The sequence below is a fragment of the Aquarana catesbeiana genome, linkage group LG11 (genome assembly GCF_042186555.1).
Source record: "Aquarana catesbeiana isolate 2022-GZ linkage group LG11, ASM4218655v1, whole genome shotgun sequence".
In the NCBI taxonomy this organism is placed as follows: domain Eukaryota; kingdom Metazoa; phylum Chordata; class Amphibia; order Anura; family Ranidae; genus Aquarana; species Aquarana catesbeiana.
Window position 1 is genome coordinate 274659998 of NC_133334.1, and position 27461 is coordinate 274687458.

General features: G+C 45.3%; 2 protein-coding genes across 7 annotated transcripts in view; one reads left to right on the forward strand and one right to left on the reverse strand.

The window, feature by feature from the left end:
- Positions 1 to 17862, forward strand: part of NFAT5 (nuclear factor of activated T cells 5) — a 197934-nt gene extending 180072 nt beyond the window's left edge. For all 5 annotated transcript variants that reach the window (XM_073605850.1, XM_073605848.1, XM_073605849.1 and 2 more), the window contains 4 exons: positions 157 to 308; positions 1687 to 3928; positions 8354 to 8571; positions 10290 to 17862. In XM_073605850.1, the coding sequence (XP_073461951.1) occupies positions 157 to 308; positions 1687 to 3928; positions 8354 to 8568 (2609 nt within the window). In that variant the 3' untranslated portion in view covers positions 8569 to 8571; positions 10290 to 17862. The remainder of the gene's footprint in view (positions 1 to 156; positions 309 to 1686; positions 3929 to 8353; positions 8572 to 10289) is intronic.
- An 8074-nt stretch (positions 17863 to 25936) lies between these two features.
- NQO1 (NAD(P)H quinone dehydrogenase 1) overlaps positions 25937 to 27461 on the reverse strand; it is a 28861-nt gene continuing 27336 nt past the window's right edge. For both annotated transcript variants that reach the window (XM_073605854.1, XM_073605853.1), the window contains one exon: positions 25937 to 26484. In XM_073605854.1, coding sequence (XP_073461955.1) covers positions 26173 to 26484 — 312 coding nt within the window. In that variant the 3' untranslated portion in view covers positions 25937 to 26172. The remainder of the gene's footprint in view (positions 26485 to 27461) is intronic.

Consider the following 27461-nt stretch of genomic DNA (forward strand, 5'->3'; position numbering starts at 1 on the left):
AGTTTCTGTGAAAGTGATACCTTTCCAGCATTGAAATCTGCGCTCTAAGGTTGAACAGATGTCAATGTATGCTGTGATTTGTAGTGGGAAGACGCAGTATTGTCTTCTCATGTACACTTTACCATCTTACTCTCCTCTTTTTCTCTGTCTCTCCAGCAACCGTGACCTCACCTGTTTGCAACATTGACCAAGTGAGCCTGCTCCCTCCCCCGAGAGGCTCTCCAGTTAAATCCAGCGGCATCATCAAAAATGAAGATGTGGCTCCTATGGAGCTGACCGGAGATCAAAGAGCTTCACCTCTGTACAAAGTACGTGTCTGCTTTCCCCTGGCAAATATTTGGAATAGACTTTATTTTTGGCAGAATTCTAAGTAGATAAGTTATCACTGCACTAAACTAATCTAATACAGATGTTTGAACAAGGTTAGGAAGAATGGGCAAGGATATTTGCTGTAGATGCCTGTCTTATTGGAATTGTTACTGATGGCTCATCTACATGTGTTTGGTTACAGCCATTTGGCTGTTTGCAAAGCCTTAGATGGATTTGAACGTAAAGCAGAACTTTATTTATAATTGATAACAATTTGTTCTTTAAACCCCTTTCACACTGAGTCATTTTTCAGGCGCTTTTGGGCTAAAAATAGCACCTGAAAAATGGCTCCCCTGCAGTCTCGTGCTTTCACACTGAGGCGATGCGCTGGCAGGACGTTAAAAAAAACTCCCGCAAGCAGCATCTTTTGGAGCAGTGTATACACCGCTCCTAAACCGCCTCTGCCCATTGAAATGAATGGGCAGCAGCGGCACTTTGCGGGTCGTCTTAACCCTTTTTCGGCCCCCAGCGGGCGTTAAAAGCGTCCCGCTAGCGGATGAAAACCTGCGAGGCTGGGGTATCCTCCTTTCCCCGGCGGGGCTGGGGTATCCTCCTTTCCCCGGCGGGGCTGGGGTATCCTCCTTTCCCCGGCGGGGCTGGGGTATCCTCCTTTCCCCGGCGGGGCTGGGGTATCCTCCTTTCCCCGGCGGGGCTGGGGTATCCTCCTTTCCCATGTGTGAACAATTTCAGTAAGCCACTGTGATAATGCTAAATATACAGCTACCCTTTGCAATCAGTTAAATTTTCTCTATTTTTTTTGTTTTAAAATTTTTTTTTTTTTTTTCATTTTTTATAACTAACAGGTCATACCTGCTCTGTGTAATTGTTTTGCACAGAGCAGTCCCGATCCTCTTCTCGAGTCCCCCGCCGGCTTTCCTGGCTTTTCCCTCCTTAACAACAAGCAGCTTGCTATGGGGGGGCACCTGAGCAGGCTCACTCCTGAGCTGCTGCCCTGTGTGACTATCTACACATGGAACATGGCTCGGCCCCACTCCTGCTCATTGGCTGTGATATACAATGGCTACCGCTGCTGTCTCAGCCAATGAGGAAGGAGAGACCCAGGACAACTGAGGCTCTCATGCCACATCGCTGGATCAAGATGGGGCTCAGGTAAATTTTAGGGGTGGCTGGGGGCACTGCTGAACACAGTTTTTTTTTTTTTTTTTTTATCTTGCATGCATACAGTGCAGTGGTAAAAAACCTTGAGCCTTTAGAACTACTTTAATGTGGCCATAGAAGCAAAAAAATGTCAGATATTGTCCTCCCTATATTCAAAAAATAAGTTCAATAACCTAAAGGGTCCTTTTTTGTCCACAGACATCCAACATTGTGTCTGCTCAGCAAAACCTGGAGAATTCCTCTCCCAGTGGGTCCTTTTCACCCTCTGTGTCGCACCTACCGACTGAGACTGACCAACAGACTCTGTTCACACAGGAGCCACTTTCCACCATTCAGACACAAGACATTGCTCAGCCTAGCAGTTTCCAAGCATCTCCTAGCCAGAACGAGGACACCATCATGCAGCAGACAACGTCCTTTCAGTCGATGGAGGCCCAGCCGAGAGATACGCTGCAGTCTGATAGGGCACTGGTCACGCTGTCTCAGATGGCTGAGGCTACACAGCAGTCCCAGAAGCCAGCATTACAAGAACAAGCTCAAACACTGCAGCAACAGATCTCTACCAGTCTGTTTCCACCATCAAACAATGTTGGCCAGATGCAGAATACAATGCACCAGCTTCAGTCTGGCAACTTCCAGTCCAATGTCTCCAATAACAACACTGATGTAGATTTGGTTCAGCAAGTCTTAGAGGCCCAGCAGCAGTTGTCTTGTGTGCTGTTTTCTGGTCAAGGCAGCAGTGAAAACGAGCAAACGACAATTGGACAAGTCCAAGAGCAGATCAATGCTGGGATATTTCAGCCCGTTGGTTCCATACAAAACCAAGCCGGTCAGGGGATGTTCTCCTCCTCTGACCAAGTGCATAGCAGATCAGAGAACGTGCTTTCTGCAAGGTCTGACAGCCTTCTCCAACAGGCTGAAAACGCGCTGTCTAATCAGCAACAAGCCATGGAAACCAACGCATCCCTTGTTATGGAAATGCAGCAAAGTATTCACCAGTCCCAAGGGTCCATTCAGTCGGACATTTTCCAAGCACAGAGCCCCAGCTCAGGAGCCATCCAGTCACCTGTGTTCCAGCACCAGCAGGGAACCCATTTAATGGGTGGACTCTCCGCCAGTGAAGAGATGCAGATGCAGTGCGATATGTTCTCCTCGCCAGGCGTTACTGGGAATGATGGTTCTGTAGGCCAACAGCAAGTGTCGGCGACAAACTCCAGTATGTTTCAGTCCTCCAGCTCGGCAGATGGTAACGGCGCCTCTACTCAGTCAGAGCAGATGCAGAGAAACGTTTTCCCAACCATGGTCCAAATGCAGCACGGCGGAGATGGCCAAACCCAAGTCGACCTATTTTCATCTGCAGAAGAGATGCTTGGCGTCCAGACAGGTGGGGGGCAACAGCAAGGAGGCGGGCTGTTCCAGCAAGCTGGGGACATGATGGGGCTTCAGACGGGCAACTTCATGCAGCAGTCTCCCCACTCGCACAATCAACTTTACCACTCCCAGAACACGATAGGGGACAACCAGAGCATGGCGCAAGAAACGCAAGGATCTCTGTTCCACTCCCAGGCCTCAATGGTGCAACATCAGAACTCCACGTCTGCGCAAGATCAGATCCAGTCTTCGCTTTACCATCTGCAAGGCACGATATCGGCTTCATCTGAGCAGCAACCCAACAACATGTTCTCAATGAGCTCCTTACAGAACAATCAAGTGCCTCAAGAGAAGCAGCTGTCTTTCTTCTCTAGCCAGAACAACCTTCCCGATCAGCAGTCGGCATTCCAGCAACAGACGCAACTGTCTCACATGCAGAGCTCAATGTTAACCCAGGAACAACAGCAGCAGTCTCAGCAGAACTTGTTCCAGGCCCAAAACCAACAGAACTCCCTCTTCCAGGCCACTCACTCCATGGTGGGTATGCAGAGCAGCCCTTCTCCCCATGAACAAAATCAAAACCTTCTTTTTAGTGCACAGAGTTCCATGGCCAACATGGCTTCACCTGAGCAACAGCAGAGCATGATGTTTAGCCAAAGCCAGGAACCAATGGCCACCCAGGATCAGCAGAACCAGGCCATGTTTCACACACAAACTATGGAGTTTCAGGCCCAAAGCCCGGTCACCTCGCAGCACGAGCAGCAACAGGCACCCATGTTTCACAACTCCCCCCAGCTCCAGCTCGTTCAGCCCTCCTCAACGTCTCAAGAGCAACAAGTGACACTGTTTATGTCCTCCGCCTCCATGTCTGCTCTGCAAAGCAATATGAGTCAACAGGAACTTCAACAGACAAGCTTATTCCCTCAGTCTATCCAGGGAACCACACCCCCTCCTCAGCAACAGAATTCTATGTTCCACGGTTCTGCAGGGGGCGCCATGAGCCAGATGCAGAGTGCATCAGCATCCTCTCCGCAAGCCACCGAAATGTTCCTGTTTGGAATTCAGAACAGTAAGTTGTTGTTTTTTTATTTTTTAAGGCATGTATCTGACTTGTGCAGCTTTGTCTCCAGTGAAAAAAAAAAAGGGGGCATCCAAAAGGTGCTGGCGCTTTGATATGAGTTTAACCACTTGTCTACCAGGCACTTTTACCCCCTTCCTGCCTAGGCAATTTTTCAGCTTTCAGCGCTGTCGCACTTTTAATGACAATTGCGCGGTCGTGCTACGCTGTACCCAAATTTTTTTAGCATTTTCTTCACACAAATAGAGATTTCTTTTGGTGGTATTTATCACTGCTGGGTTTTTTTATTTTTTACAAAAAAGACCAAAAATTTTGAAAGAAAAATATTTTTTTTACTTTTTTTTGTCAGTAAATTTTGTAACTAAGTAATTTTTCGCCTTCACTGATGTGCGCTGATGAGGCGGCACCGATGGGCACTGATAGGCTGAACTGGTGAGCATTGATGAGGCGGCACTGATGAGGAGGCACTAATATGCCGCACTTAGGGCACTGATGGGCACTAATAGGCGGCACTGGTGGGCACGGATAGGCGGTACATATGGCCATTGATGTGTGGCACTGATGGGCATTGATAGACAGCAGTGATGGCCATTGATGGGCAGCACTGATAGGCGGCACTGATTGCCAGCACTGACTGGCATGGCTAATGGGTACTAATTGGTGGCGCTTGTGGGTAGTGGGCACTGATTTCTGCCACTGGTGGGCACTGTATGCTGGCATTGGTGGGCACTGTATTGTGACACTGTATTTCATTATTGTACTTAGGGCACTGATGATCAGTGCCCTGATTACATTCCTACATATCCCCCTGTGAGGAGATGCCGCTGATCCGCTCTCCTCGCCACACACTGTCAGTGTGAGGCGAGGAGAGACGATTACCGGCATCTCCGTGTTTACATGTGACCGGCTGTGATTGGACACAGCCGATCACATGGTTAAAGAGCCGCAGACGTGGCTCTTTACAGAGATCTGGGGCGCGCCGTGTCCTAGCAGCGCGGCGCGATCGCCGCGCTGCACGCGAGAGCGGCCATTCAGGGACGGTGTCATATGACGTCATCCCAGAACAAGAGCTGCACCGCTCTGCCGTCATTTGACGGGCGGCAGCAAGCAGTTAAACAAGGTAGTAAGAGCAATAAACGTTTGAAGAACCCACTGGCTCAGGTTAGGCTCACAACAGACCAGGCTTCCCCCAGTGTGGGTAGTCCAGCAGGTTACCAGGAAAAGATGTGCATATATGGAACGAGCACCAGACCAGGAAAGAGTCCAAGTTAAATTTATATTGTGTTAAAAGACAGCCAACGCGTTTCAGGAACTCCCCCTTTCATCAGGGTTTCAGTTAAAAATTAGAACCTTGAGTGGACTCAAAGTTAAGGCTTTCCTGTGGGCAGGAATCCTAATCCAGCAATCAGCTTCCTTGCCCAGACTCAAACGTTCCTTTCCTGAATCTGTGCGGCGAGAAAGCTGATTGCTGGATTAGGATTCCTGGCCCAGCAGTATCTGCATCAGCAGTCAAATCCCAATCCAGCAATCTGCTTCCCTGCACAGATTCAAACAGGAAAGCCTTACTTGGAGTCCACTCAAGGTTCTCGTTCATAACTGAAGCCCTGATGAAGGGGGGTTCCTTTGACCCTCCCAAATGCGTTGGCTGTCATTTATACCATATATCAGTAAAATAATTTGGACTCCTTTTTTGGTTTGGCGCTCCTTCCATATATGCACATCATGCATCTTAGTGGCAACAGCCATGTTATAGTGGACCTGACCTCAAAAGGGAAGATTTGCTATGTTATAGGGAACATTTAGAAATAGTAATTGTGCCTAACCTTTACCCTAAAAATTGTACCTCCTCCTGAAATATAGCAGTGCATTTCCCGGTATGTGAGGGTGCCTAGGCCAGGGGTCCCAAACTGGCGGCCCTCCAGCTGTTGTGAAACTACAAGTCCCATGAGGCATTGCAAGGCTGACCGTTACAAGCATGACTCCCACAGGCAAAGGCATGATGGGACTTGTAGTCTTGCAACAGCTGGAGGGCCGCCAGTTTGAGACCACTGGCCTAGGCACTTCTGTGCTTACAGACTCATATGCTAAACAGCAAAGGAAAGGACTCGCCCTAGAGACGGGGAATCACTTGGGACTTATAAAGCATTCGTCATTCCCCCTCCAGAGAGGTGGGGTCTACATACCAGAAAAAAGGAGAAACTACATTTATCAATGGGAAAATATCCCAATTTTCCCATTTAACAAATTTAGTTTCTTACAGACTCATAAGCTGTATATTTGTAGTGTAAGATCTAAAGGCACTGCTGTCTATGCCTAGTAGTCTCAAGAAATTTGGAGATGTCACTACTATACTGCTCACCTTGCTGATGTCCCTGACATGAGGAAGCAAAACTTTACTTACACAAAGATGGCCACCTCTACAGAGAGACAACCCAGAACAAGACATGGTAAGTCAGTAATGGGGGGAAGAATCTGCTGCAGCGAGACCACAGGCAGCACTGGTGACCAGTCCTTTGTCCTCTGCTTGCCTTTTTTGGGAACAACTTGCAGGGTTCCTCTTTAAAAGCTGGCCCAGACTAGGGCTGTGTATACATACATACATACATACATACATACATACATGTGCTGGCAGGAAATGTGGGCTTAAGTGCTTCCCGCTTGCCGTATAGTGAAATGACGGAGGGGCGGGAGCATTCTTGTTCTTGGAGGATGTCATTTGACGTCCTCCCATTCTTGCTGATTGGTGGTGCGCCATGTCCCTCGGACACAGCCCATCACTGATCATGGTAAAGAACCTATGATAGAGGCTCTTTATCATGTGATCAGCTGTGTCCAATCACAGTGTAAACAGGAAATGCCAGTTATCGGCATTCCTCTCCTGCTGACCGCGCGTGAGGAGAGGAGAGCCGGTAAGCGGTGTTCCTCAGCAGGGACATCTGCACTGACAATCGGGGCACTGATCATCAATGTCCTGCTTATCAGTGCAGCCCCACCAGGGCTGCCTGTCGGTGCCCACCAGTGCTATTTTGCGGAGAAGAATGGGCAAAAACGTCCCTCTCTAGATGTGCAAAGCTGGTAGAGACATCCCCAAAAAGACTTGCAGCTGTAATTGCAGAGAAAGGAGGTTCTACAAAGTATTTATCATTTTCCTTCCACTTCACAATTATGTGCCACTTTGTGTTGGTCTATCACATAAAATCCCAATAAAATACATTTACTTTTTGGTTGTAACAAAATGTGAAAAATTTCAAGGGTTATGAATACTTTTTCAAGGCTCTGTATATGCAGCCCTCTCTCTTCTCTACATCTGTTTAAAGTGCTGAATTTATAAAGCTTGTCTGAGAGTTCAGAGAAAGGGGGAAGAGAGCTTTAGTTACATCCTGAAGAAGCTCAGTTCGGAGAGCTCACACAGGAACAGAGCTGGGACTGTCAATCAGCTGAAGGTCCCTCCCCTGTCACCATTATTCTCTTGGTGTCAGAAAAACCTGTAAGAAGTGTTTCATGCAGAGGAAGGGGACCGCAGACAGAAATGACATTTAGACCCCTTTTACACTGAGGCGCTTTCACGCTAAAAAAAGCACCTGAAAAGCTCACGAAAACCTATTTCCATTAAAATCAATGAATACTTTAAAAAAAAAAAAACGTCCCTCTCCATTGAAATTAAAGTGGTGTTCCAGCCAAAATTATACTTTTTAAATAAAAATCCCCATATAATACACAAGCTTAATGTATTCTAGTAAAGTTAGTCTGTAAACTGAGGTCTGTTTTGTAAGTTTATAGCAGTAGTTTGTTATTTTGTAAACTTACAGCAGGCCGTGGCCATCTTAAGTCTGGGCATCTGAAGCCAGACTGTATTTCTTCCTGGATCTCATCCTTGCAGATCTCGCACATGCTCAGTGCAGCACAACAAGTGTAATAGGTTTCAGATCAGGTTTCCATAGCAATGGCAGTGTCAGAGGAAGTTGCCGCCCCTTCCCAGAAGGCATTGCAAACAGGAAATGATGCGATGGGCCGCGGCCAGGGAGGAGGAAGTGAAAAATGAATACAGCAGATATACAGTAAGTGCTGAGAAAAAAAATAAAAAAATATCCAATTCATTTACAGTGCGCAGTTTAGTGAAGGATGCTGAAGAGTTGTAAAAGTGGGTGGAACTCCACTTTAATGGAAAACTCTTCAAAAGCGCTCAAATGTTTTACTTGCAGTTTAGAAGCGCCTCAGTGTGAAAGGGGCCTTAGTGCTCTGGATTGAGACAAGTACACACTATACAGGGATATGCTTTGTTCAGATTTCATGTCTGAAGTTTACAACCACTTTAATTCAAAATGTCCTCCAATGTCTTCTAATTAAAGTGAATAAATTAACAACTTGGCTCTATAGATGTCAGTCTAGTAATCCAATTACCATTTTTTCATTTAGCTTGCGCTCAGCTTATCTCTCCAGCCACGGGACAAATGCCCGACCAGATGTTGGCGCTAGCTCAGCCGGGGCAATCTCAAGGAGATGGGCAATCTGTGACGTCGCTTCTATCCCAGCAGAATTCCTCAATGGTGAATGATGAGAATATGGAGAAGATCAGCAATCTACTGGTGTCTCTCCACAACCAGGGGAACGGCATGTCTGGATCTTACTAAATGGTAAATACGGTGGGAGCGCCTGCGCCTCTTTCTGCCCTCTCTCAGGTGTCTTGGGCAAACACTTTTTTTTTTTTTTTTTTTTTTAAATCAGTTTGATGAAGGTTGTGACATTTATTAAGAAATGTTCAGAGCTTCTTCCATAGTAATTGGTGTCCATTATAGGCCAGTCCTACATACCCCTGCCCTACTTCAGTCAAACTTTCTTGTATCCCCCAGAAAAGCCACCAGACTAGTGGTTTTGTTGTCCTTCTTTATAGGCTACAAAAAAAAGATTTTTCTTTTTTTTTCAATTAATATTATGCAGTATTTTATTCCACCAGTAGTTGGAGCTGTAGTTTATTTTTTACATTGTTAGCTATGTCTTCTTTTCACCTGTGCAGAAGCTCAATCAGCCATTGGAGCAGCAACTTGTCCCTCATCAGACTGCCCAGTATGAAGTTTTAATCAGAGACTCCTAGTAAAGCCTGATATACACTATGGGGGAGATTTACTAAGGCTGGAGCACTCAGAATCTGGTGCAGCTGTGCATGACAGCCAGTCAGCTTCTAACTTCCGCTTGTTCAATTAAGCTTTGGCAATAAAACCTGGAAGCTGATTGGTCTCTATGCAGAAGGGAGCCTGATTTTGCACTCTCCAGCTTTAGTAAATAAGCCATGGGCTCCCGCTGCTGTCAAACAAAGCCAATGACAAGGGAGCGGGGACAGGTGCCAAGTCCTGTTGTCTGTGTCAATGTACGCAGCAGCGTGGCTTGGGAGCTGCTTCCCATGGGGGGCACTGGACAGAGGAGGCACCAGGAGCGCTGGCGGGGGACCCGAGAATAGGAGGTTCGGGGCCGCTCTGTGCAATTCTATTGCACAGAGCAGTTAAGTATAGAGATGTTTGTTATATATAAAAAAAAAATCCTTTACAATCACTTTTAAGTCCTGTTTCAAGCAGCATGGCCTGCAGCCTCCCAGTGTGTTTACACCCTGCCATCTCTAGGGGGTGCTGTTTAAAGACAAGTCAATCTCTATTGCATTGAACCTACAGCGCTCCTCCCAGGTGAGGTCAGACTGCGATGTTTGAAGCTGGATTTATGTTCAGTAAAGATAAAAGATAGACCACATCATAGGTGGTAGAGCTCTGTCCTCTACCCCTCAACTCCCCATCCTTTTTTTCCCAACCCCCTTTTCTCACCCTCTTTCCATCCTCTTTATCTACCTTCTTTTCCCCCAGCTCCCTTTTCCCCCAGCCCCTTTTCTCTCCCTACCTTCATTTTCCCCAACCCCCTTTTCTCACCCTCTTTCCCTGCCTTCTTTTTTCACCCTCTTTACACTCTCTTTATCTACCTTCTTTTCCCCCAACCCCACTTTCCCAGCCCCCTTTTCCCCCAACCCCACTTTCCCAGCTCCCTTTTCCCCCAGCCCCTTTTCTCTCCCTACCTTCATTTTCCCCAACCCCCTTTTCTCACCCTCTTTACCTGCCTTCTTTTTTTCACCCTCTTTACACTCTTTATCTACCTTCTTTTCCCCCAACCCCACTTTCCCGGCCCCCTTTTCCCCCAACCCCACTTTCCCGGCCCCCTTTTCCCCCAACCCCACTCTCCCAGCCTTCTTTTTCCCAACCCCACTTTCCCAGCCCCCCTTTTCCCCAGCCTTCTTTTTCCCAACCCAGTGCTTTGCAGCCCAGTAGGTGTCACCAGTACATTTTAATGGTTTCCCTTTTTTTTTTCATTTCAGATGCAGCGAAAAAAAGTTATTTCCATACTGTTCAAACAAAAACTGGATTGATTTGTATATCCGCCACGGTCCAAGTAGAATACGGTTCTTTGTGTCGTACCCTCTGACCTTCTACCCTCTGACCTTTCCTCGTCTCTCTTCAGTATTTTAGCGACCAAGACTCTCTCTAGTTTAACATGACATCAAACTCCCGAAAGCCGTAACCTCTGAGGCGCTCAGCCGTTACTGCTTTCCTCGGTGGTAGTAATGTTTACCTCTTATTTCATCCTTGTCCGTGTGGTTTTATGTAGGCGTGTATGTATGTATATAGACATTTTGTACATAATATATAAATATATATATATATATTTTTCTCTTCTATTTTTTCCCCTGAAGGAATCCATTTAATATCCCTTCTAAGAAACTGTGATAGCGTGCCCGTCGCATTAACCCGCATCCTAACAGAGCTAGGCCGCAAAGTGTTAGCAAGCAAGGCAAGTCACCTCTTTATATGACGGGCACCCAGGATCGGGCTGACGGTGCTCCTCCGTTTCCCGGCACAGGGGACCCGTTTGGCAGTCAGACCAGATTTTCCGTGTCTTGTCATTACCTAGAACGCATAGCATCTTTCTTTACAAAGCACCTTGCTGCATGTGGTTAACGGCCCTCCCATGTTAGGCGAACAATGCTGCACTTAACCTGTCTTCTGTCGCCCCCTAGTGGGGGGCACAGATGCAGCGACTTTTACTTTTTATTGAGCCATGTAGATATATACTTCAGATTTATCTTTTGTAGCTGACCTCTTGTTTCCCTCATCACTCTTTTATGTGTGTGTGTAACCTTTAACCTCTCCTAATTGGGGACATCGGATCCGCGATTGGCTGCTACTGATCCTTCGTCTGGCAAGGCTGCAGATTGCCCCACCCACTCTGGGAGTTGACAAGTCAGAAGCAGCAAATCCCTGATTTCAGAGCTTTCAGTACCGATATGAAGGGAACTTTTTTTTTTTTTTTTCATTGAGGCCTGATCGCAGGTCAATTCTTTTTTTTTTTTTTTCTTGTAATAAGTTTTCAATCGTGTAAGTTTTCAGATTTTTTTTTTTTTTTAATCTGTTTTAGTGAATGTTTAATTTTCTCTTTTTGTGTTTTTTTTTTTTTTTTCTCGAAAGCTCTATTTTGTATTTAGGAGAACTGATATTTGCTACATGTACTGAACAAAGTGCGTTAGCAGAAGTATATAAATATATATATATATAAAATAAGTATATAAAATGAGAAGAAGTTTATATATAAATATTATACATAAGATATTCTTTTCTTTTTTGTTTTTGCACAAGTTTGTGGCAGGTTTTGTCCGTCTTTGTCTCTGTAGCTCCTTTGTGAAGGGGTCAGGGAACAACTGGAAGTGCTGCTTTAGCTGGGATGGGGGATTTTGGATAAAAGGTTGGACAGGTGAAGTGATTTTTTTTTTTTTTTTTGCGCTGACCCGTCGCTGATTTTTATCTCCGCATTCATCTTTTTGTAGTTTAAAGGTCCACTAAACTCTTCAGAACTAAATCCTTCATATGTAAGAATTGCATTGGTCACTTGGACAGGAAGGAAAAGACACCAATTAAAACATTGTCACTTACTAACTCTGTGCCGCTGTTGGAGAGATTTGCCATCACTTCCTGACTTGATAGGAAGTGAAGGGAATTCTGCCTAAAGGGATGCCGATGACAGTAAAAAGTAGTCTCTAACCCAGCCGTTCTCAACCAGGGTTCCTCCAGAGGTTGCCAGGGGTTCCTTGAGCATTCATCAATTGGTACCTCTCAAATAAGTTACCACTGACCCCAATTAACTTTTCAGGTAATTGTAATGGTGGCATTCTTCTCACTGACCCCCAATGTAAGGAACATTCTTCTCACTGACCCCCAATGTAAGGAACATTCTTCCCACTGATCACCAATGTAAGGAACATTCTTCTCACTGATCACCAATGTAAGGGGACATTCTTCTCACTGACCCCCAATGTAAGGAACATTCTTCTCACTGATCACCAATGTAAGGAACATTCTTCTCACTGATCACCAATGTAAGGAACATTCTTCTCACTGATCACCAATGTAAGGAACATTCTTCTCACTGACCCCCAATGTAAGGAACATTCTTCTCACTGATCACCAATGTAAGGGACATTCTTCTCACTGATCACCAATGTAAGGAACATTCTTCCCACTGATCACCAATGTAAGGAACATTCTTCTCACTGATCACCAATGTAAGGAGCATTCTTCTCACTGATCACCAATGTAAGGAACATTCTTCTCACTGACCACCAATGTAAGGAACATTCTTCTCACTGATCACCAATGTAAGGGACATTCTTCTCACTGATCACCAATGTAAGGAACATTCTTCTCACTGATCACCAATGTAAGGAACATTCTTCTCACTGACCCCCAATGTAAGGAACATTCTTCTCACTGATCACCAATGTAAGGGACATTCTTCTCACTGATCACCAATGTAAGGAACATTCTTCTCACTGATCACCAATGTAAGGAACATTCTTCCCACTGATCACCAATGTAAGGAACATTCTTCCCACTGATCACCAATGTAAGGAACATTCTTCCCACGATCACCAATGTAAGGAACATTCTTCCCACCGATCACCAATGTAAGGAACATTCTTCCCACTGATCACCAATGTAAGGAACATTCTTCTCACTGATCACCAATGTAAGGAACATTCTTCCCACTGACCACCAATGTAAGAATCCCCATCAGACCCCCCCCCCCTTACATCAGGATCCATATCAGAGCCCTCCCTTACACCAGGATCCCCATCAGACCCCCCCCCCCTTTTACATTAGGATCCCCATCAGAGCCTCCCTTACATCTGGATCCCCATCAGAGCCCCCCTTACATTAGGATCCATATCAGAGCCCTCCCTTACACCAGGATCCCCATCAGACCCCCCTTACACCAGGATCCCCATCAGACCCCCCTTTACATCAGGATCCCCATTAGAGCCCCTCTTACATCAGGGTATCCAACAGCACACCCTGAACATCGGGGACCCCATCAGAGTCTCCCTTAATTTAGGATTCCCATCAGTGGAGCCCATCTGATCTGTGTCCATAACCCTTCTAGCAGTACTCGGCAGAATTATGTTCTTTCCTGACACTTTCATATTTATCCAATAATTTTATTTAAAATCCCATTTTCGTCAGTCAAGTTTCAGTGAAGGTTTAGTGGTCTTTTAAACTTTTTGTAAACTGTATTAAAGTGATTCACGTGTTCCCAATGAAATTATGATTTTCCAAAATGGCATCTGAGTCTCCATTTCTTTTATCTAATCTAGAATCGTCTGATCACATGACTCCGCCCCTACCCCACCCCGTTACCCTACCCCCTTTATAATCCAGCACCGCACTATGTAACTGGTCACATGGCCCCAAAGTCCAATGAGTCTAACTGGAACACTGACGCATTTCAAAAAAATTCTGTTGCACCCAAACTTGTGACATCTCCGAAACCTTCTGATACGTTTGCTGAACTTACCGTTGGATGCAGATTAGAATTTTAGACCATGTAATCAGTTCCTACGGTAGACTTCCTTTCTACTCGCTTGTTTTCATTCTAAGAATGTATTTTCTACTATTAGCAGTAGGTACTTCCAGAGTACTTAAAGTGTTACTAAACCCAGGAGCCTGCAGTCACTATATCTGGTCTCCCACAGTACACAGAACATGGAGATGCAATTATTTTAGTAAATATAAACTGCTAAATACCTTTTCTCATCAGCAGTATATTGCAGTCTTGTAACTCCTATCAGTGTCTGGTTAAAGCTTGTAGGAGTTTTCATTCAGCTCTGACTGTCCTATGAGGCTGCAGGACCCCTGACCTTCTGTCTGGACAGTGCTGATTGGCCCTGTGCTGAACACATGCACCCTCCCAAGAAAAATAAAACTCTAGCAATACACACCATACTGAGCATGTGCAGAGTGCCCCCTAGGCTCTGTTTTATCAGCAGATGGACTGGGGACAATGGAAGAAGGGGAGGATCTGTAGTGAGTTTAGGGCATATACAGGCTGATTTTACTGTTGTGGGTTTAGTAGCACTTTAAAGCGGAACTAAACCCCTCCTATCCTTTTCAGCCAAGGAAGCTGCCATCTTACCTTCTGTTTGATCAGCTGCCATGGTTCTGCACATGTGATCAGTTATTTATGCCATTTCATGGATTGACAGTTGGGTGGAGAGCACAACCAATGTGACGGCATGCTGGAAATGTAACTGTTTTTTTAGAAGCCGTTAAATTGATGGGTTTAGTTTTGCTTTAATAAACTGAGAATGTATTTTTTTTTTTTTTGTCTGGCATTACCCTGTGCTGTCATCCTAGTATACCCTCCCCTCCGAGTACAGTGGGGGGGTGGGGGCGGGGTACCATCCATGTTTTAGGCCTCAAAGCTTCCTGACCAGTACAAGGAGCCTAATCAGTGCTGGATTATATCCTACTTTTTTCACTTTAGTTCTGTTATTGCTTCTCCTGGACTAACTCAACCTTATGTAAATGTTTTAACAAGCAAGAGACTGACAAAATAGGAACCTTTCTAGGGCAGATGATTCTCATTTATAAAAGGGTTTTCATCTGTAAGCGAACTACAACTGACAGATCTGAGTCCCTTATGCAAAGATCGCCACTAAAAACACACGCGCCATTATTATACAGTGGTCGGGGGTGTTTTATATTGGTGAAGTACAACTGCTGTGCAGCAGAGGGAGCTCATGCATCAACCTGTAATCTCATCAATACATCTCGTTTCCCTGCATCAAGATTAAATCTCCCCCCATTGATTCTGCCAGTTTTTTTTTTTGTTTTTTTTTAAGATATTGGTTGTCATCTGCAACAGAAGTGGTTTGAATTTATTTGTTGCTAGGCGGACTTACATACCCTAGCCAAGGCTCCTCTACGTTTTGTATCCGCTTTAAACGTTTGCTCTTGAGGCTCTTTTTTTTTTATCTCGGCAGCCATGTTCACTTTGCAGGAAGACGTTTTAATAGAATGATGCTATTTTTTTGGTTACTCCTTGTTATAATGTATTTTTAATAATGATCACGTTTGAAGAGTGTAGTTGGCCATTGTCAAACTATATGCTTTCCATTAGATAACCCCCAGATAGGGGTGCATGCAGGGAGGATGGAACGAAGGCTCGAGGTGTTAGTACTCTTCCATACAAACCAGTTTGTTGGGTATGCTCCTGCTGGCGCTGCTTCACAAGCTTTGTCAACGTAATCAGTTGTCAGACATCTTCTGAATTTTGGCAGCAAGGACACTTGAACGGCACATGAGAGATTCCTGATGATGTAATTAAATCGGTCACCCACCTAAGAATCAGATCGTTGTTTAGATGTGCTTTTAAATCCACTTCCAGTTCTGATCCAGACATTGACACTAATGGGCATATTGCACAAGGCAGAGTATTTTTAACCTCTTGGCGCTTACTGGCCCTTTAAGGGGCTTCAGATGCTGGGAGACGGGTTTTATAATCATGTGACCGCCATGATTGACTGTCACATTGATCACATGATCAGAAGGCTCCCGATTGCAATTGGGGGGGGGGGGGATCAGGAGCTTTCCGTTAGCCGCCAGGATAACTGTGCCCAGCGCAATTTGGGCACAGCCGTGTTTGCAATGTGGTACGCAGATATGCAACTGCTTGGCACCAAGGCCCACCTGATGAAAGGCTGCATATTTGCATGCCGTCTGTGCCGAACGGTTAAGGCTGCCCACAGATGGAGTGATTTTCTTGCCTGCAACCAGCAGTTGCAGAAGAGAAAATTGTTTGATTCCCATTGATGGAGGAATCCCTCGCGCACAGCCATTGTGTTCTCCCCGGCGGGGGGGGAGCCGACCCTGTTGGGAGAACACCGTGATTATTGCTAGCGGCTATAACAGCTGCTAGCAATAATCGCATATAAAATCCAGCAGGCTGGTCGTGCCCAAGTTGATTGATCAACTTGGTACATTCAACCTGGCAAAGCTTTGGTTCGAATCTTGGCCGGTTCAGCAGGAGATTTGAACTGTTTTAAGACCAGCCCAACTCCCATCAACCAATCAGAATTTATCTCTCCTTAAAGTGTAATTAACCCCCCCTCCCCCCCGTCGTTTTCAGCCAAGGAATCTGCCATCTTTGCCTCTGTTTAATCTACAACTGCCATGATGCTGCACATGTGATCCCTTATGACACTGGCCATTGGATGGTTTGACAGTTTGGTTGAGAGCACAACCAATGGGAGTGTTACATTTCCGGCACGTGCCGTAAATGAAACTTTTTTTATGGATGGGTTTACTTCTGCTTTAAAGAGGTGTTCACCCCCCCACAAAAAATGAAGTCAGCAGCTACAAATACTGTCTATGGACACCTACCTGTCCAGGGTTCCCGCGATGTCGGCACCCCAGCCCATTTTCGGATCGGCTGTCGGATGCTGACGCCACCATTCCTGTAAGGGGAAACCGGCAGTGGAGTCTTTCACCTTCACAGCCGGTTGCTCTGGGCTTTCTAATTGGCCCGGCGGCTGAGGAAGGGGGTTGAACTTCTGAAGGACGGTGCCGTCTCCAGAAGTGGGGAAAGGAGGACCTGTCAAAAAGAGGCACTTGTTACCCCTCCCCCCTGAAAGGTGCTTAAGGTGGCACCGGGGGGGGGGGGGAGGAAGCAAATAAGCAGAGGTTCCACTTTTGAGTGGCACTCCGCTTTAACTCACCTTTACAGAAAAGAACAAAATGGAAAGGTGAACTTGTGTACTACACCCTCCCTACCCCCCTTATCCCCTCTGTACTTACCTTCAGGGTTGCTGATTTGTCGGCATCCCTGGGATTTAAAAATCCCCATTTATCGCTTCCCAGATCAATTCCCTGTTTCGGCGCTGGCCAATCAGAATTCATCTGGAAGTGCTGCATGAAGGTCAATATCCATATTTTTTTTTTTAAATGGAAAGGTTATTGTATTGTCAGTGTTCTGGAAGAAAATGACGCTTATGCTGCAGTGAACAATAATAAATGTATATGTGGAATGTATTACAGTTTCCACTTTCCATCTGTCATCCTCCGTTGCACAGCAGGTGCCATTGCTGTGTTAAACTGGACCTCAGCGGATTCTATGTAATAACAAGACCAGGTGGGCACAGATTACAGGTCATACAACTGATGGCCATTAGGGGGCACCAACTGCATTAAAAACAAAAAACAAAAAAACAAGGCCTTTGAATAAGTCATTCCAGCAGTGACCACACGGGGGCGACTGTTGGCAATGTGCTGCTAGTTTTTGAAGTTTCGGCTTCTTGATCCTCTCTCTCCATCCTCCTTCCATGAAGGGCAGTGCAGTGCACCGCTCCCCGGAGTAACCTGCAGCAGCAAACCTTTTCTACCGGCTACGCAGATTTGGTCTGTCGCGGGGCAGAGGTATTTTTATTGTTTTTAGCAATCTTGTAATAACGTGTTAAATATTAAACAAAGGATATTTTGCTTCTATTGGGACATTTGTATACTCTTTGCAAATATATTTCTGTAAACAGCTCAAATCGACAAATAAAATGTTGAAACTTTTCAGTGTTTTTGTTGTGTCCGTGCTTTTAACCACTTCACCTCCGGAAGGTTTTACTCCCCACCCTTCATGACCAGGGCATTTTAGCTATTCTGCGTTGCTTTAACTGGCAATTGCGCGGTGCAACACTGTACCCAAATGAAATGTATATCATTTTTTTTTCACACAAATAGAGCTTTTGGTGGTATCTGATCACCACTGCGTGTTTTTTTTTTTTTTTTTTTTTTTTATTATATAAACCAAAAAGGGGTGAAAATTGAGAAAAAAAAAAATTTCTACTTTTGTTAGAACATATCCAATAAAATAAAATTTCTTCATAAATGTAGGCAAAATGTATTCTGCTACATAAAAACTCCCAAAAAGTATATTTTTATTGGTTTGCATGAAAGTTATACATAGTCAAACAAACTATGATAAAAAAAGTAAAGTTTGATCCCCCCTCCCCCGCTGATTTTGTAATGATCGGTCTATAATTTTAATGGTCGGTTTATTTTACCAGTGAGAGACAGAATAACAACAAAAATATCCAGAGAAACGCATTTCAAAAAAGTAAAAAAATTGATTTGCATTTTAATGAGTGAGAAATAAGTATTTGATCCCTTATCGATCAGCAAGATTTCTGGCTCCCAGGTGTCTTCTAATAAAGGTAAAGTGCTGAGATTAGGAGCACTCCCTTAAAGGGAGACGCTCCTAATCTCAGCTTGTTACCTGTATAAAAGACACCTGTCCACAGAAGCAATCAATCAGATTTCAATCCCTCCACCATGACCAAGACCAAAGAGCTGTCCAAAGATGTCAGGGACAAGATTGTAGACCTACACAAGGCTGGAATGGGCTACAAGACCATCACCAAGCAGCTTGGTGAGAGGGTGACAACAGTTGGTGCAATTATTCGCAAATGGAAGAAACACAAAATAACTGTCTATCTCTCTCGGTCTGGGGCTCCATGGAGGATCTCACCTCGTGGAGTTTCAATGTTCATGAGAACGGTGAGGAACCAGCCCAGAACTACACGGGAGAATCTTGTCAATGATCTCAAGTCAGCTGGGACCATAGTCACCAAGATAACAATTGGTAACACACTACGCCGTGAAGGACTGAAATCCTGCAGTGCCTGCAAGGTCCTCCTGCTCAAGAAAGCACATGTACAGGACCGTCTGAAGTTTGCTAATGAACATCTGAATGATTCAGAGGAGAACTGGGTGAAAGTGTTGTGGTCAGATGAGACCAAAACCGAGATCTTTGGCATCAACTCAACTTGCCGTGTTTGGAGGAAGAGAAATGCTGCCTATGACCCCAAAAACACCATCCCCACTGCCAAACATGGAGGTGGAAACATTGTGCTTTGGGGGTGTTTTTCTGCTAAGGGGACAGGGCAACTTCACTGAATCAAAGGGACGATGGACAGGACCATGTATCGTCAAATCTTGGGTGAGAATCTCCTTCCCTCAGCCAGGGCATTTAAAATGGGTCGTGGATGGGTCTTCCAGCATGACAATGACCAAAAACACACGGCCAAGGCAACAAACGAGTGGTTCCAGAAGAAGCACATTAAGGTCCTGGAGTGGCCTAGCCAGTCTCCAGACCTTAATCATATAGAAAATATATGGAGGGAGCTGAAGGTTCGAGTTACCAAACGTCAGCCTTGATACCTTAATGACTTGGAGAGGATCTGCAAAAAGGAGAAGGACAAAATCCCTCCTGAGATGTGTGCAAACCTGAAGGTCAACTACACGAAACGTCTGACCTCTGTGATTACCAACAAGGGTTTCTACATCAAGTACTAAGTCGTGTTTTGGGAAGGGGTCAAATACTTATTTCACTCATTAAAATGCAAATCAATTTTTTACTTTTTTGAAATGCGTTTTTCTTGATATTTTTGTTATTATTATTATTCTGTGTCTCACTGTTAAAATAAACCAACCAATAAAATTATAGACTGATCATTTCTTTGTCAGTGGGGCAAACATAAAAAATCAGCAAATACTTTTGTTCCCCTCACTGTGTATATGTATATATATATATATATATATATATATATATATATATATATATATATATATATATATATATATATATATATATATATACTGGAATGTATGCAGCTATGACACTATACTGTATTGGTGGTGGTCAGTGACTTATAGCAGGACTGTGATGGGCAATCTGGTGCTAACAGACACTGGCTGGGAGGTACACTAAGACTAACTGACATTGCTAGTGACACTTATACAGTGATCAGTAATAATAATGTGCTAATGACGCTAATAGGTGACAGGGGCAATCATGGGGTTAACAAGTGTATACGTGGGCTGCTTTTACTTACAGGATCTGGCTGGCTTTCTTCTTCTTAAAATCAACTGAGTTCACAGAGAAAACAGGGTTTGTAAACCTGTGATTTCCCACAGCTGATCAGCAGGTATACAGCCAAAATCGTTGGCTGTCACCTGCTGACAAAACTCGCACTGTCTCCAATCACAGCACAAGTCAGCAGGGGGCGTGCACACAACGTGCCAGAAAACCAGGAAGTGGGTCGTGATGTACCAGTACGTTGCTGTGCCGCCCGCTAGCAGTAAATGGTACTGTTTAGCAGGCGGCAAGTGGCTAACGAGCGCCTTGTTACCCTTTTTTGTTTTGCTTTTATTTCTACAGAGAGCTGTAGCTTTTTTTTTTTTTTTTTAGTTACTGCACTACAGCAATGTGTCCACAAGAGGGAGACAAAACACAGTGGTTCTGTTCTTGTTGGAAGCAGCTATTGGCCTGATTTAAAGTGTATTTCCATTTTTTCAGCCACATTGGGATTACACCAACTTTTTCTTACATGTCCCCATTCACATAGCATAACTTAAAGCCCAACTCCAGGTAGCTAAAAAAAAAAAAAAAAAAAAAAAAAAAACCGCTTGGAATGGGGCTTTGCTTGTTTTTGTCTAGGGGAACCGTGAAAGAAGGTCTACACCCCAGGGATATGCAATTAGCGGACCTCCAGCTCTTGCAAAACTACACGTCCCGTCATACTTGTGGCTGTCAAAGTCTTGCTATACCTCATGGGACTTGTAGTTCTGCAACAGCTGGAGGTCCGCTAATTGCATGTCCCTGGTCTACACTGATCAGCCATAACTTTGACCACCCACCTAATACTTTGCTGCCAACACAGCCCTGACCCCTCGATTCCTGGACACCACTAGACCTTGGAAGTTCTGCTGTGGTATCTGGCACCAAGCTGTCAGTAGCAGATCCTATAAGTCCTGTAGAGGTTGTGAGCCTCTATGGCAGGGATATGCAATTAGCGGACCTCCAGCTGTTGCAGAACTACAAGTCCCATGAGGCATAGCAAGACTCTTGACAGCCACAAGCATGACACCCAGAGGCAGAGACATGATGGGACCTGTAGTTTTGCAACAGCTGGAGGTCCGCTAATTGCATATCATGCACAGATGCTTGATTGGTTTGAGATCGGGAGGCCAAGACAACATCTCAAATTGTGTTCCTCAAACCATTCTTGACCCTCTTTTGCAGTGTGGCGGGGCGCATTATCCTGCTGAAAGAGGCTACTGCCCTCAGGGAATACCGTTTCCATGGAGGGGTGTACTTAGTCGCCAACAATGTTTAGGTAGGGGGTACGTGTCAAGTAACATCCACATGAATGGCAGAGACAAGCTTTCCCAGCAGAACATTGCCCAAAACACCACGCCACCTCTGCCGGCTTGTCTTTTTCCCATACTGCATCCTGGTACCATCTCTTCCCCAGGTAAGTGATACACACACACACCCCCCCGGCCATCCACATGATGGAAAAGAAAACGGGATTCACCAGACCAGGCCACCTTCTTCCATTGCTCCGTGCTCCAGTTCTGATGCTCACATGCTCATTGTAGGGTGTTTTTTTGGCTGTGGACATAGGTCAGCATGGACACCCTGACTGGTGTGCAGCTGCTTAGCCCCATATACAACAAAATTGTATGCCCATTTTTCTGCTTTAATAACTAACGCAACTTCGGGGACAACATGTTCACTCAAAGTGTAATGTTTTATACCGTGCTAGTGTTCAAAATATAAAAGATAACTTGTAAAACAGCAGTCAGCACTACAATGGACAACTTGTGCAAAAGAAATGGATATAAACAGAGCAGCTCTAATCATGAAAACATAAATGTGATAAATGGTAAATCTTGTAGGAGCACAAATAAATGTGGAAATGGTGTCACAATCATAAGTGAACTAATGAAAAGTCCATAATAAAGTGAGTTCTCATATATATATATATATATATATGAAAAACGTTATCCAAATAGTGATGATCGGTCACCCAAGGAAAGAAGAAATCACCACTGTGAGAAAATTTGCCACCAAATGGAATATAAGGAGTCTCACCAGAACACATGGATCCAATCCAGCCTATACTGAATGGGTCAAAGGGGCAATGGTGTCTCAACACCTAAATATGGACATTCAACTCCAATCTTCTCCAATAGACTGTATGTTGCTAGGGAGATTGCCAACCACCAATGTAGTTGATTACACACACACACACATATGAGATATACAGGGACTTTCAGACTCAGAAGTGGAATCTTCTCATCAATACTCTATTAGAACATGAATCCAAGGAGAGAGGGTAGAAGACTCGACATGGTGTAAAACCATCGATAGAAATTTATTAAAAAGCATAGACCACTCACATTTCAGTATACATCAAAGCACAAGTTGAACGATGCGTGGTAAACCAGGAAATCGAGCTGTAATGGCATAGACTGGACAGTAGTACTGACGCGTTTCGTCTCAATCAGACATCATTTGAATTGAGACGAAACGCATCTGATCTACTGTCCTGTCTATGCCATTTTTTTTTTTTTTAGCAGATTTAGATACACTAACACATTGAAGCCAAACTCCAGATCACACTTCTTAAGCAGGTACAGCAAACAGTTTTTTCCTTTTGCCGTTAAAGGTGTATCTGTGCTGATGCTGTTTCAATGAGTATCCATACTCGCTCAAATGCTCCCGATGCTTTGCACTGCGATTTGCGTTAACAACAAAATGAATGAGTGCAAATCACACTGCAAAGGATCGCATGCGATTTCCCCCATTGCTCTCGTGTGTGTGTGTATAGAAAGGGATTAACACGCCATCTAGGGGGAAGTTTTAAAAAAAGAAAAATGTAGAACACACCGTACATATCTGGCCACATGCCAAACAATCTACATAGGTGTCCCGGTTCACCGATGATGGCAAATCAGGGCCGCTGGAGGTGCTCACAGGGTTGGAGGAGATGTAGAAGTGGTCCGATCCCAACATTTTTTTTTTTTTTAATTTATTTATTTTTAACCACTTCAATATCGGGCACTTACACCCCTTCCTGGCCAGGCCTATTTTCAGCTTTCAGCGCTGTCGCACTTTGAGTGACAATTGCGCGGTCATACAACACTGTACCCAAACAATTTTTGTATCATTTTGTTCCCACAAATAGAGCTTTCTTTTGGTGGTATTTGATCACTGCTGGGGTTTTCACCTGCACTGACGGGCACCGATGGTGGGCACGGATAGGCAGCACTGATAGGGAGACATCTGGCAGGTAATGGGCACTGACTGGCACCATTTGTGGGCACTAACTGGCATATTTTGGGCACTGTCATCCCTGGTGGCCTACCTGGTCATCCATCTGTTGTGTGCCATCTCTGGTGGTCCAGTGTGGGCATCCGCGGTGGGCTGCACTGATAATCGATCCGAGCAGACCCCCCTATCAGGGGAGCAGCCGATCGGCTCTCCTCTACTCGCGTCTGTCACGGCTTTTCCTGTTTACGTTGTGATTGGACGCGGCTGATCACGTGGTAAAGAGCCTCCGTCACAGGCTCTTTATCGGGATCGGTGTAGCGGTGTGTCAGACTGACACGCTGCACCACCGATCGCCGCACTGCGTCCAGTCAGGATAACTGAACCACCGCCCGGCCGTCATTTTGCTGTAGGACGGGTGGGAAGTGAATAAACAGTATCGCTGCAACCCTGTCAGTGTTAAATAGTTTGTCTCAACCCTCTAACAGCTACATCTGCCAAAAAAGAAAACTAATGCAGACAACACCTGTAAGAATTGGTAAGCTGCAATGTAATACATGTTTGCTTTTGGGATGAATACAACTTTAAGCTGTTGTATTAGTTATTGCCAGAGCTATCACTGTGTGGTGAGGCTCCACCCAAAACGCGTTCTGTCCTCCAAGGCAGGGATCTCCAAACTACGGCCCTCCAGCTGTTGTGGAACTACACGTCCCATGAGGCATTGTAAAAGAAAAAAATCGGCCATTCACAGACATGACTAGGCATGATGAGAATTGTAGTTCCTGCACAATTGGAGGGCCGTGGTTTGGAGACCCCCTGCTCCAGGGGATAGGACAGGTTTAGTTTTCAGGAGCAGCTACCAAGGTCCTGGAAGGTCCTGGAAGGTCTTGCCTCCATCCTGCATCACAACACCCCCTCTCAATGCTCATTGCTTTGATTTGTTTCCACTACCCCCTTAGTATTGCAGATTGGCATCTGGACATTAAAGCCCAACTATGGGCTTTGACTGCCCTCCCAAGAGACACCCCCCTTCTCCCGGATGGTCCCGCAGTGACCCGGTTCTGTTCCTTTCCCGATCTTCTCAATGGGCTGACCTCAGATGCAGAGAGTGGCACCGAATATGAATAAAGGGGTCTGTGATGACTCCTCCCCCTGGGGGTGGGGCCAACACTCCCTGAACTCATAGAATGTCCTCAGTCTTCTGGAGTGAATTACACACAACTTTTTTTTTTTTTTTTTGCAGCTTTTCCTGGTTTGTCTATTAGTTCTGGGTTACCATTTCATGACCGGTTTCCATTAAAGCCAGACTGAAGTTTCAATGTAAATCTGCTAAATACATTCCATGTGCCTCATAAGAAGAGGAGTGCAAAGTCTTTCTTGACCTTAGAAAGCAGCCACAGCCTGAGTAGAAAAGCCTGTCCCCTGCCAGTATTCTGTGAAGAAGGGCTCTTACTATCTGTGGGGAAGCAGTTTCTCTCTGCAAAGGTCCAACACATCCCCTGCTGAGTCACACCTATACCTCTGCAATCCACAAAGCCTATGCACCCTGATGACAGGAGGCCTCTAGCTCCGACTCAACAGGGACCTCTGCAGAGAGACCACTGTATCCCCACTGAGAAACAAGGGTCCCTCTCTACAGAATGCTGGCAGGGGACTGGCTTTTCTACCAATGCTGTGGCTGCTTTCTAAAGAAAACAAACTGAGACTTGGCACACCTGGTTTTCTTATGCATCTGGAATGTATGTAACATCAACAAGTATGTAATCAGAGGACGCTTTGCATTCATTCAGAAAACACATAGCAGTCTCTGAATGGTGCCTGTGCTGAACGGCCGACCTCCTTTGTTCCCTGGAACTGACCGCACTGGTGTGAACTATGCCATTGGAAACCATATAACCTAATTTCCATGCATTTTTTTTTATGCAGGAAAAAAAAAAAAAAATCAGTGGACTGCATGTGGTGTGAACTGGCCCTTAAAGAGTAACTCCACTTTTGCTGAGCAAGCCCGCTTTCATCCTCCCCTTGCACCAACTGTACAACTGGGTCCCAATGCTAGCCAGTTGAAGACTTAAAAGAGTAACTCCACTTGTGTTGAGAGAAGCCCCTCCCCCCTCTGGGTGATCTCTGTACATTGCAGGGATTGTAACAAACTTTGTTGCAGATTCCGACCTTTTGTTATTGTGAAGAAATTAGCTGTTTGTTTCTCTGTGTCCGTGTGCACAATGAATGGGAGTGATTTTATAATTATCAGCTGCTGCACTTGCAGGGCGCTGAGGAAGGTAGCAGGGTCTGCACCCCTTTAGATATGATTTTTTCCCTTTGGGAGTATGTCACCAAAAATTTTTGTTGCAGGGGATGCCAAAAATCTGACTTGTATCTAAGTGTAGACTTCTGGGAAAATCAGTGAGCCAATCACACAAGCAGGAAATGACATTTCTGGGGGGGGAGGGGCGCTCTGTATACCATCTGTGTACAGAGCGCCTCCAGGTGGCCATATTGCATTTTATAGAGAATAACAGCGGCTGCAGATTGAAAAGGAAAGGGAGTTTTTAATAATATTCAATTACAATATGACTCGTGCAGCAATTGTATACGCTATATTATTTTTATTTGCTTTTGCCCTGGTGATTGATCAATTGATTGAATATTGTGGAATGCATGTTGTTGTCTAAGTGCAGAAACATCAGTCCAGTCAGTAGAAAGCACCGGCCTAGTTTATTTCCAATGGAAGAAGAACAATGATCAGATCAATACACAGAGAGAGCTCAGAGCTTCGTACAGCCGGCCTTCACCTGACTGTCGGGCGGCAGCGGTTTCCCCATGTGCTGCCCCACGCTGGGCCCATACTGCTCCTTGTGCTTCTCCATCACCTCCTTCTTCAGCACGAACCCCCCGGGGAAGGTCATGTCAAAATCCTCATTGGGCACGAAGCTGATGGGCTTCTCCTCCCAGATCTTGGCCAGACGAGCCTTCCAGGCGTCCAGGATGACGGACCGTTTCTCAGGAGGGGTGTGCCCGATGCTGTAGCCGATCTGAGGTTCAAGTACCTGGAAACCACAGAAGTGCAGGACTCCTCTCTGCGGGAGACACAGCAGGAGAGTCAGCAGACCGTCCATCTACACCACACAGTCTACATGGCATAAGGGCAAAGGCCAGGCACTGGATTTATAGCAACATTGTACATAGAAATCCAAATTCCACAAAAACACAAGGGAATAACATTTTAATTCCTTACAGTGGACCCATCATCCCTTTACAGGTCCTTATTACCGATTACATATGACCGTGTCTTCATCTGCTTTTCTCATCATATGGATCTCCAAACTTTCTAAACAAAGGGCCGGATTACAGTCCTTCAAACTTGATGCGGGCCGGACCATGGCCAGTGGGGGTAAAAAATGTCCTATCTTTGGTATTAAGTGGATGACTAGTGCTCCATCGTTGGTGTCAGTGGGAGAAATAGTGCCCCGTCATTGGTGTCAGTGGGAGGAATAGTGCCCCATCATTGGTGTCAGTGGGAGGAATAGTGCCCCATTGTTGCTATCAGAGGGAGGAATAGTGCTCCATCATTGGTGTCAGTGGGAGGAATAGTGCCCCATCATTGGTATCAGTGGGAGGAATAGTGCCCCATCATTGGTATCAGTGGGAGGAATAGTGCCCCATCATTGGTATCAGTGGGAAGAATAGTGCCCCATCATTGGTATCAGTGGGAGGAATAGTGCCCCATCATTGGTATCAGTGGGAGGAATAGTGCCCCATCATTGGTGTCAGTGGGAGGAATAGTGCCCCATCATTGGTGTCAGTGGGAGGAATAGTGCCCCATCATTGGTGTCAGTGGGAGGAATAGTGCCCCATCATTGGTGTCAGTGGGAGGAATAGTGCCCCATCATTGGTGTCAGTGAGAGGAATAATGCCCCATCATTGGTGTCAGTGGGAGGAATAGTGCCCCATTGTTGCTATCAGTGGGAGGAATAGTGCCCCATCATTGGTATCAGTGGGAGGAATAGTGCCCCATCATTGGTGTCAGTGGGAGGAATAGTGCCCCATCATTGGT